Here is an 11,326-nt window from a genome sequence, read left to right on the forward strand (position 1 = left end):
CATTAAATATTTAAATCCTTTTTACAGTTCATCTGTATTGAAATGTTAAAATTGCTGGAAACCATCATAGTTAAAAGGCTTAACTTGCCCTCCTCACTTTACCATTCTGCGCGTTCACTCCAGCTCACCCCCGAGCAGGGTTCGTTTGAGGGTCGTGTTGTTGTGGTGTGTGAGAAGATGATGTCGCAGCCGTGCTGGGTTTCGTCCAATCAGCTGGTGCACAGCAAGAACTCCAGAGGAATGACCTTACTGCATCTGGCCGCGGCTCAGGGCTACGCCGGACTCATCCAGACTCTCATCCGCTGGCGGTACAAACACACACGCACACGTACACACCAACAGTTGCAAACAGAGGTAGATACAGATCTTAGCAAACATTTTTGTCGGTTTCCACAGCACCAAGCATGCTGACAGTATAGACCTCGAGCTGGAGGTGGACCCTCTCAATGTCGATCACTTCTCCTGCACCCCACTAGTAAGTGATTTGTTCAACTGTTGATTTGTACCTACACGTGTAAATGTAAAAACTTTCGTGCATATGCCTTTGCTTATGTTCTTCTCTCCCCCTCCCCAGATGTGGGCATGCGCTCTGGGCCATACAGAGGCAGCGTTGGTGCTCTACCAGTGGGACTCACGAGCCCTGGGTATACCTGATTCGCTAGGCCGCCTGCCGCTCAGCATCGCTCGCTCCCGGGGACACACTCGATTGGCCGAGCTGTTGGAGCAGCTTCAACAGGCTCCTCCCACTCATGGCCACCCTCCCGATGGGTGGATGGACAGGTGGAGCGGGGATTCACAGCCCGGTGGACTAAGTGACACCCTGACTGCTAACCCTAATTCAGGTAAACAGTGCTGTAAACAAGGGGCTTAGAAGGGTTTGTTTATTGTAAGAAGAGAGAGTTTGTTGATATTTTGTGGGTTCTTATGTGCCAATATGATGGGAAGGAATACCTTTCTGTCTCTCCAGAACTGAGGAAGGCCAGGACTGAGAGCCAGCCTGGCAGCCAAACTCAGAGCTGGAGTCAGAATGGACACAGGGGCTTACAAGGCAACATGGCAGACCAGGATGGCCCCCCGGCTGCCAAAAGACTCAAACACAACCCAGACACGGAACAGCAACAGACCAACTTGACCTCCACTTCCAATACCCTGAGCTCCGTCCTACCCAGACCCCAGGCCTCTCAGCCCCTTAACCCCAGCTTGCAGACCCTCCCACTCCACAGTTCTGGCCCCAATCGCCCTCAACTCCCCAGCACCCCACTCCCCCACCTGCAGGCCAGGACAGTGGGGTCTGGGCTGGGCACCAGGTGGAGTTTGAGACAGGCCCTGGGACGGCGCAGCCTGGCCAGGAGGATTCTGGGAAAAGAAAGATTGGCCATTCACCTGCGCCAGAGAGTGTTGTCAGACAGAGGGGAGGAGTCCGAACTAGTGTCATATCAGGATAATGCAGAGGACTTACAGGTGGGAGGGGAATCAGGTGTAGCTTACACTGGTTTTATAATATGTCCACAATGTCTGTTTGTGTGTATGTCTATATTTGTGTCATTTCTTGCTGTATATGTGTGTGTTGCAGACAGATATAATGATGCTGGCTGATCATATCGTGGAGGCCTCGCCTGGCAGAATGAAACAGGATACTACACTTACTATAGAGCCAGAAACCGCCATGGAGGGAATCAACAGTGACATCAGCTTACTAGCTGGTTATCTTGGCGATGTTGAGAGGTGAGTTCAAAAACGATTTCAACTTGTTCTGTATTATTAGTATAGTATTGCTCTTTTTTTTTTTTTTCTACCCTTTATGTGTACATTTTTTGATGGATAATGATTAATGTTGTCTGGGTTTCCCTCAGGTTTCTGTGCTCTGAGCCCCAGACTCCTTGCCCCAGACCGAGCCTTTTCCTGGCGCCTGAGGATCAGGAAAGCCCCCTAGGTAAACAAGGCTTGTGCTCTCCTTCTGACTGGCCCTCCATGCTCTGTGCAGCTATGAAGGAGGAGAGGTTGAAGGCGGACTCTTCTCGTCTAGCCATGACTGAGGCAGAGCAGAAAGAACTGTATGAGGCCATCAGGCATGCTCTGCACTCCCTCAGAAAGCGCAAGGTAAAGGACCTAAAGAGACATTCATTCTTCTTCAACAATCAGACTCGAAACACACAGACTTGAAAACACTAGGATGACCTACATCATTTTAAACGCATCACACTCTTCACAAAAACAACGCAATACCTACACTCTACACACAGCTATTCGACCTGCATTCTTGCAAAGTATTTGACCTATACACTGTTTTAGAGCTCCAGCTCTGTGCATCATGCAGAAGGAATGCACCCAAGTGCAATGGATATACAAATCCATTTGTTATAAAACATGCTCTCTAAAGGCTTTGCCTTAAAAAAAAGATGACATGAAGATGACTGTGACCAAATAACAACAAAAATAATACGTTTTGCTGTATAAAATAAGATGTTTTCCATCCCAGGACGGGAGATATTGATATGGGCTCTGATGTCCGTGTTCACAGGGTCCCATTCAGGATCAGCGCAAAGAGATTGCAGCAGTGGTCCAGCTCTGTTGTAAGAGATACAAACAGGTAAGGGCCCGTTTATATCTCCTTATTGATGACCACGCTGAATTGATTACCTCGAGTTTGCTCACTTTTTTTAAAATCTAAAGGAATGCCAAGTCATCCTATCAGCTTAAAAACAGGATGCAATGATATGATTACACAGACAGTTGTGCAGCAATTTCACTGTAAGATCAGCGTCACCCTACGGGTTTTTCCTCCCAACCGCCATCGCCTATTTCACATAGAATCCTTTGGGAAGATGGAGAGAAAAGGCCCATTGAAAGGTTGATCTCACCCCAAAGCCAAAGCCAGGGCGAGCAGCCTCCTTCTCGCCGTGGTTAAACATTGGTTTAAAACAGGATCCAGGATCAGATAGAAAGTCACGCAGCTGCCCTGAGCTCCATTGTGGTGGATACAAAGATTGGGGGCGGAGCCTCAACTCTTGCCGTAACACTGGCGTCTCCTCTCCCTCTCCCTCAGTATGCACTTTATAAGAGGATGACCCTGGCAGCCATCCTGATCCAGAGCCGTTTCCGCAGTTTCCACGAGCAGAAGAAGTTCCAGCAGAGTCGTAGAGCAGCTGTCCTTATCCAGCAATACTACCGCTCCTACAGACACTCCCTTAGGTACCCCCCAACACAGACACACACACACACACACACACACACACACACACACACACACACACACACACATACAAACACTAGGGGTGGAGCCAAATCATAACCAAAAAAAAAAAAGATTTGTGTTCGGGAAGAAGAAATAAAAACTGTGAGCACGGTGGGTATTTGTGCCCCGCCTCTTTGTGCTGATGTGACAGATAGACAATAGGAGAGTGGAGGGTGTCTCCACTCCCTCCCTCCCTCCTCTCCCTCCCTCTACTCCCTTTCCCTCCCTCCACTCCCTCCCTCTACTCCCTCCCTCCACTCGGATCAGGATAGTGGATTGCGAAATGGTGAGAACTCTCCATTACGCAATCCGCCCCCTTAGTTGGGTTTAAAATGTTCATTTCATGCAAGCGGAAACTAACGAAAACAAATAGATCTCAAATAATTTATTTATTTATTTGTGAGACACGGGAACGCGCAGTGGACCGGAGACCGCTCCCTTTCCATTAAGCAATGATGGGGACGGTCCCTCAACCCAGTTGTGTTAAAAATGTTGTCTCACACAAGTAGAAAGTAAGCTGACAAAACAAATAGATCTAAAATAAAAACACTGGAGCCCGCGTGGCAAGCACAGCGCACCACTATCTGGAGGAGCAGATGGAACTGCATTAGAACTGTCCACTTGTGATCGGATCACCCAAGTCGCATGTTAATACCAGGTGCAAACAGGGCCAGAGTCGCTGATAACCACGCCCCCCCGCAGATGAGAACCACAGAGACTCTACGCAGGTCCTGCAGACAGAACCTCCGCGGCGTGCCCCCGCCCCCCACCCCGCTCCCCCGTCCGAGCGAGAGCAGAACATTGTGATGAAACGTCAACGCTGTTATAACGTGCGCCCTCAGCCACCGGGTGAGCCCCCTCCCTTTCGGGCGGCGCCCCCCTTGGGCGAGACAGGCACGCTGTCTGTCTGCGGCGGTGAGGGCAGGGGAAAGTTACGAGGCGTTCATGGGGAACGCCCCTCGCTCGGAGGCGTCCTCTAGGTTTATTGCTGGGTTTATAAAAAACCCAAACCAATATTACATTTAAGTGTTCAGAATTATTCTTGGAGAACACTTATATTAACACTTTAATATTCTCAAATTTGAAGTATAATAATAACAAAAACAGGATCGTTACGTATATTTATTTTTTTCGAATACAAATAAAAATAGTTTGCTGCCTCAATACATGGTTTGAAATGTTTTAAACTGCTGCAGATCTCTTCTATCTTAATACCAATTGTAACTTTATACTTCTGTAAAATAAAAAAATATCGAATTTTTAACAAAAATAAAAATGACATGACACATTTATTCTATCTTGTAATCTATTCCTATTCTCGTTGTACAAAATAAAAAATATATACTTTAAATTCTATGCAGTCTAGTTTTGATTAAAGCTTCTGGTTTTTAAATCATCCTCAGTGGAGAAATAAACAGGGTATAATTTGTTGTAGTTGTAGACCCACTGTTTCACTGTGGGTCCTGTTCCACAGCAGCCTCCTCACCAAGAAACAAAACCAGGCGGCACGCAAGATCCTACGCTTTCTCCTCCGATGCCGCCACAGGTAAGGTATTATGCTCTACTCACACTCGCACGCACACACACACACACACACACACACACACACACACACGCATGCACGCAATCGAGCAGACTGTAACACACGCGCACGCACACACACACCCACACACGCATGATAGAGCAGACAGTAACACACACACGCAATCGAGCAGACAGGAACACGCACACGCACACACACACACACACAGACCCAAAACCACTCCAATACGGTCGTAATCACCTCACTCAAAACACGCACATGAAACAACAAACCTAAATACAGTACGCACACACACACACTGCCCACAGCTCTGGATCGCTAATAGTTGATGTTGTTTTACTGTTCCTGTGAAGCCCCTTGATGGACCATAGGCTTCTGAAACGGGTAAGTGTGTGTCTCTCTCTCTCTCTCTCTCTCTCTCTCTATCGCTCTCTCTCTCTTTTTCTCCATTCTTCCCTCCTGGTGGCTGATGCCTGTCTGCATGTCAGCTGAGGGAGGGAGAGATAGGAGATTCCAAATAATCTTCCATCCTCTCTCTCTTTCTCTCTCCGTCTGTCTTTCTATCTATCTATCGACCATCTATCTATCTATCTATCTATCTATCTATCTATCTATCTATCTATCTATCTATCTATCTATCTATCTTTCGTTGCTTTACTTCGGCGGTTGGTAGTTGTAGAAAGGTGCATGTCTGCCGGACAGAGGAGTGACTCTCGGGGGCATGTTTGGAGTGACATCACGAAGGGACTCCGCTTGCTTAGCCTGCTGGTCTCTTTCTCTCTCTCTCTCTCTCTTTTGTCTTGGCGGATGTGGACAGGTCTCTCTCACTCTCTGTGCGCATGTGTGTGTGTGTGTGTGTGCAGGCGTGTGCAGGCATGTGCATGTGTGGGAGGGAGAGAGTTTTGAGTTTTCCAACTTTAATTGAACTCACGTAGTATTTACTGTAATAACCATAATACAACATAAACAAAGAACAAAGAATACAAAAAAAAAAACAAAAAAAAAAAGTAAAGAATAAAAAAAACATCGAAGGGGACAAAAAAAAAACAACAACAACCAATTATATCACAACAGCAAAATAATCAAGCAAACACAGAGTTGAAGGTTACGTTTCCATCCAAAACTGAGCAGGTGATCTCCCTGTTGCACCACTGTTCTTTAAAATCCTGAACGTCACTCATCAGGTTGTCAAACCTAAAATCCACCCACGCTCTGGCTCTCACCAGAGGAAGGACCAATTGGTGAACATTGTCCTCTACTGTGGCTGTCCTGCTTTCCGGGGTTTAGCCAGCAGAGAGAGAGAGAAAGAGAGAGAGCGAGAGAGAGAGAGAGAGAGCGAGAGAGATAGCGATTTAGAGAGAGAGTGAGAGAGTTAGAGAGAGAGAGCGAGAGAGAGAGAGAGAGAGAGAGAGAGAGAGAGTAAGAAAGAGCGAAAGAGAGAGCTCAAGGTGGGATTCTGTGTAACTTTCCTTTTTGTTTGCAAATTGTATATGTGCAAGAGCCAACAGCCTAACACACACACACACACACACACACACACACACACACTAGGCCTCCTGAGTGTCTCTCATGCAGACTGTCCTTTCCTTCCAGGGTCAGAGAGCAGAGAAAGGCCAGGGGTCCTGAGAGCTCGCTGCCCGGCCCCCCACCACGCCCCCTCAGCCTGTGAGGAACACTCTCCCCTACCTATACCCCCACCCCCCACCCCACCCTCTTTTGTTTATTGCCCTCCCACCCCCCACCCCCATCCTCCATCAACATACGGACACGCATACAGAAACGCCTCTGTCCTTGAGAGCCCCCAACCCCCACCCCCGCTTCCTCTCCTCTTCCTCTTTCGGCCATTTTGCTCTCCGAGAGAAGAAACTGACTCTTCCCAGACAGACTGAGGACAAGACAGGTGTCCATCATGGCAGCTCAGACAGGCAGCTGGGTGGAGCCCGGCGACCCTGGCTCCCACCGCAGCACCTCCGATCCTCCTCCGCAGTCCCCCACTGGGAGGCCATCGCATTAACCTCACGGCATCTTTGCACTCTTCATGGGTTTGGGTAATGGCCGCAGCCGGTCAGAGCGGCGAGAGCGGGGGAAGATAGGGATCCCGTCCACGTTCAGTGGAGACGGGTCGAGGGAGAGGAATCTGACTGGCCCGGGACGACGGCTACATTGACACGCGGCGCCGGCGCAAAACCCCCCTCCGGCGCTGTGTTTCCGGGAAGGTGATCCATGTAAGAAGGGTAGAAACATTAACCAAATATCACATCCATGATGCATTTGCATGCAAGGTTTTTTCGCTTACTCCTCCTCTCCATAGCCCCCGAAGAGCAACCACGGCAAGTCGTTTCGCCGCATAACCACCAACCACGTAGTCTCACAGGCCTACAAACCTGTTAATCAGTCACCCAATCAAAAAGCGGAAGAACTGCACTTGAATGTAAGAGGGACATTATCAGATATGGGTTGGAGTCTGAATAATGATGTCTTAATTTGTTACATGGACTTTGTATGGAGTTGTTCCCATAGGCAGCACTTTGCTCGCCTGATGTGGTGTGTCCGTATTTGTTGAATTCAATGCATGTGTTTGAGCTATGAGCTCCTGCATGCTTGCCAAACTGCTTTAGTGTTGTTTCTTTTGTATTTCTATGTGTAGTTGTGTCTCACTTATGTCCTCATCAACTTATCCTTGCCCTGTGTAATGTGAACCGTGTAAGGAAAAATGACTTCTTTTTTTCTGAGTGCTTTTTTTAAAAACATCGTTATTTATTTATGGGTCAGATTCTTTGGCTCAAGAATGGATAAGCTTGAGACCAACCCCACACCCCCCCCCCTCCTCTCCCCCCTCTGTGTGGTAAAATGTGACATGTTCCAATGGTTAAACTGTCTCTGTTAGTTTGTTCTATGCGTGAACCTCTAAAACCTATGTGCGGTTTTGAGGAGAGTGTCAGACGCCATTGCCTTGACTTCTTCCTAACTCTGGGAGGTCTCTATGCTTGCTCTGTACAGGACGTGGGTCCTAAACCTGCCCCCACACAGGGCGTTGGTCCCCATATTAGCCCATGTGGGCAATCAAATCCATATTTTGGACTATTGCATATTCCTGTATATAAACTGACGAGGTAAAGGGTTTACGAAGACCCTGAATCTTTTTCATAAGAGGACTGTATTTAAGATTATAAATTATTTTACTCCCATTATAAGTACTTAAGACAGAGACCTGGGTATACATGACGACTGTATTGCTTGTAAATAATGTAGATAGTACAAAACTGAGTCATGTGCATGAGATTTAAGACAAAGAAACAGCAAAAACAACATGTTAGTGGCTATGGACTGAGAGGATTTTAACTGCTTCACTTTAAGAGTATCCAATATAAGTGTTACTGAAAAGAACATTTTGTTAAGCATGCAATTGAAAAACCTAATGTTAGAAATATAAGTGGGAAAAACAAACTTAGCTGAAACAATTATCTTTCAAACAAGACATTTACACTTTGTGCTTTTGTTTTTTTTGGCTAGCAAAAACTAAACCCTTTTTGCCGGTGGTGCCAACTACTATGAATGCTATTTTGCCTACAAATATGTTATGTTGGGGAAAAGTAAACCCCCAAATATCAGCACATTTTAGATCCACAGAGGCAGTACAAAGTGCTTAAGGAGTAGGGAAGATCTAGTGATAGTTCAACTGTAGACAGAGGTCAAGCCTTTGAAGATGACGGTGAAGACGATGACGAAGATGACGAGCGATGATATATATTTTTTTTCTGTTGATGAAACGAGAGACAGCCCGCGACAGGACGAGGGCGCTGCATGCGATGGCGCGGCGTCGACCTTCGGCAGCGTAGTGGCTAATAAAGAGAAACAGCTGATCCAGCCTGGCCTCCAGCCAAAGCTTTCCATCTGAAATGGAAGGGAATGTCTTTCCCCCCCCCCCCTCCTCCTCCCCCACTTTACTTTGTTTTTTTGTTTTTCTATTCTTCTCCAGTCTCCTCATGCCACTGCCATTGTATGACCTGTACTCTATAGTTCTAGACAGCTCTGTTTAGAAAGTGCCTGCTCACTAACAGAAAAGTGCAAGATAATATCAGGAACCATCTATTGTATGTCCTCTAAAGGGTTAACAGGTACCTGTTTATTTTCCTAAATTGTGTGTTGAAGACTCTGCTCAAGGAAAAAAAAAAAAAAAAAAAAGGTTTTAACTTGATAATCCAAGTCTAATTTAAAAACTCTAATTTGTCGGTGGTATGAATGAACGCTTATGGCCTGATGATGTAAGGTTTTGATTGACAGGAATCAGTAATTACGGTAACATGTTTTGCCCCATACTTGTATGTGCATTTTGCAGTGTTAGTACAAAAAAAAAAAAAACATGGAATTGAGCTTCTGTGTGTGATAGACACAAGAGTCAAAGTTCTGATGTCACTGTTAAACGAAAGGTGTGTTGTTCTGCATGAACCTGTTACTTTATCTTGCCTCAAAAATGTTCTTCCAACATTCGACATAAAGCGTAACCTACAAGTTTTCTTTCAAAAAGAAGCTGTCACACCCATCTTCCCTTCTTGTGTTTCTCTCTCTTTCAGTCACCAACTCTTTCCCACGGATGCACATACACACACGTACACATACACACACGCGCATGCATACGAACACGTACACACACACGCACACGCACACGCGCGCGCACGCACACGCCTGCGCGGAAAAAAAAACAACAACAAAAAAAAAAAACTTTCCTCTCTCTGTGCTTATTTCTTTGGGAACAGTTAAAACTCTCCCTCAGATTATCTCAGGGTTAAAGAACAGTGAGATGGAGAACGGAGTGTGTCACGCTCAACTGACACACCCCTGTGTGTGTGTGTGTGTGTGTGTGTGTGTGTGTGTGTGTGTGTGTGTGTGTTTGTCTGTGTGTTTGCATTCTTTGTATACGTGTGTGTGTGTGCGCGTGCGCCTGTGTGTGTGTGAGAGAGATAATGTGTGTGAGAGTGTGTGTTAGAGATGCTCCAATTGATCAGCCACCAAACAGTTTTGGATAATATATCCAAGTACGCTCTGAATTGTGTTCTTCTCCACGTTCATTCTTTAAACAAATTCTCAACATTTGTGACAACTGATAATCAAAAGTAAGATCTTTTTCGCCCCGACTCCCAATATTCTTATTTCAAATCTAATTTTAAACGGACGAATCTAATTCTGTTTACGTAATCCGTCGACCTCAAACTAAGATGCGCATTTGTTTTCTAAGCGTATGTATCAATACAAATTTGGTGAACTTGTATTTTTCTAGCGATGAGACGATTTCACTCGCCCAAAAAAAGCGTCTTTTAATATTTGTAAATGCTCGAGAGTTTTTTGTACTGAGACTTCTTAAGGCAACTGTCTAGAATTTGTACTGAATATTTACCCAACCGATTTTCTTACTCTTCTGGATTCTCGTCCCCCCTTTTCCGATGAAGCACAATTGGAGCATCTCTCTTACGTGCGTTTTTGCATCCCTCCTCTGATTTGGAGCGTCCGGAGGGGGCAGCCACGGCCTCGCGCCGGACGCTCCGGCCCCGGGGCCGCTCACGCCGCCGGCGTGGTGGCGGCCCTGTGACCCACCCGCGCCGCCTTCCTCCCCTCGCGTACGCGTTCCCTCGCATTCCAAACGCCGCCGCTCCCCGTCGCCGAGACACCGGTATGCACCTTTTTCACACGTTGTACAGATGCCGCACAGCCGCACTGACCCCGCACGCACGCACGCACAGGAGAAAAAAAAAAAAGAAACCCATGACAACGAGTTCCGATTCGCAGAGGATGGTGACTGTGGAAAGAATGGTGTTTTTAGAACATAAAATAGAGATATACAATGAAAAGACATCGCCATGCCAGACGGCTGGTAGACATGCCGGGAGATGACCTCCTGCCCTTGGAGGTCGACCCGGAGATAAGAGATGTGATCCCACACGAGGCGGCTCTCAGAGGAGCATGGCCACACACCACACTGCATGCCACAACGGTAGACCCTTAGAGATAAGTTCTATGGCTAGAACCTGTTCCCTCCCTTCCTCTTCTTGCGTCCTGTCCAGGCTCTCTCTCTCATTCCGCGCTACGTCACACCCCTTGCCTGCTGTTGTGCTCTCCTCGTTGTGTTGCTGTCTACCTCTCCATTCAACATTTCTCCATCTCTCTCTCTCTCTCTCTCTCTCTCTCTCTCTCTCTCATCCCCCTTTTTTGTAGGCTAGTTTTTATTGATTTGTTTTATTTTTTACAATTGTGCATGCACAAGCATCACTAGATAGCTGATGCTTTTAAAATAATATTTTGTTGCTGAGGCCATGCAAAGTGTTTTTGAATTGCCCTTATATGTGGAAAATGTCTTCTGAATGCTTTACATAATTTCTGCTGTAAAATGAAATCAGAATAAAAAGAAAATTTGCACTTTAGATGTTTTATTTTTTTGTCTGGTGGTAACTTCTTATATCCTTAATTATATAAAAACAGCTCAAAGATCATTGTATATATAGATTGTATTGTATATATATATATATAATATGAAAAAATATATAATTGTATAT

At 46.2% G+C, this 11,326-nt stretch overlaps 1 protein-coding gene across 1 annotated transcript in view; it reads left to right on the forward strand.

Moving 5' to 3' along the window:
- The window catches only part of LOC307230246 (calmodulin-binding transcription activator 1-like), a gene marked incomplete at both ends in the record, with an annotated part of 57,460 nt that extends 51,013 nt beyond the window's left edge, over window positions 1–6,447 (forward strand). The window contains 10 exons of the mRNA XM_080000489.1: window positions 124–308; window positions 397–475; window positions 575–842; window positions 968–1,461; window positions 1,574–1,725; window positions 1,854–2,100; window positions 2,522–2,590; window positions 3,047–3,192; window positions 4,710–4,781; window positions 6,372–6,447. Of these exons, the coding sequence (XP_079856615.1) occupies window positions 124–308; window positions 397–475; window positions 575–842; window positions 968–1,461; window positions 1,574–1,725; window positions 1,854–2,100; window positions 2,522–2,590; window positions 3,047–3,192; window positions 4,710–4,781; window positions 6,372–6,447 (1,788 nt within the window). The remainder of the gene's footprint in view (window positions 1–123; window positions 309–396; window positions 476–574; window positions 843–967; window positions 1,462–1,573; window positions 1,726–1,853; window positions 2,101–2,521; window positions 2,591–3,046; window positions 3,193–4,709; window positions 4,782–6,371) is intronic.
- Between the last annotated feature and the right edge of the window lie 4,879 nt (window positions 6,448–11,326).

Source organism: Zeus faber, assembly GCF_960531495.2.
Source record: "Zeus faber genome assembly, chromosome: 5".
Lineage (NCBI taxonomy): Eukaryota > Metazoa > Chordata > Actinopteri > Zeiformes > Zeidae > Zeus > Zeus faber.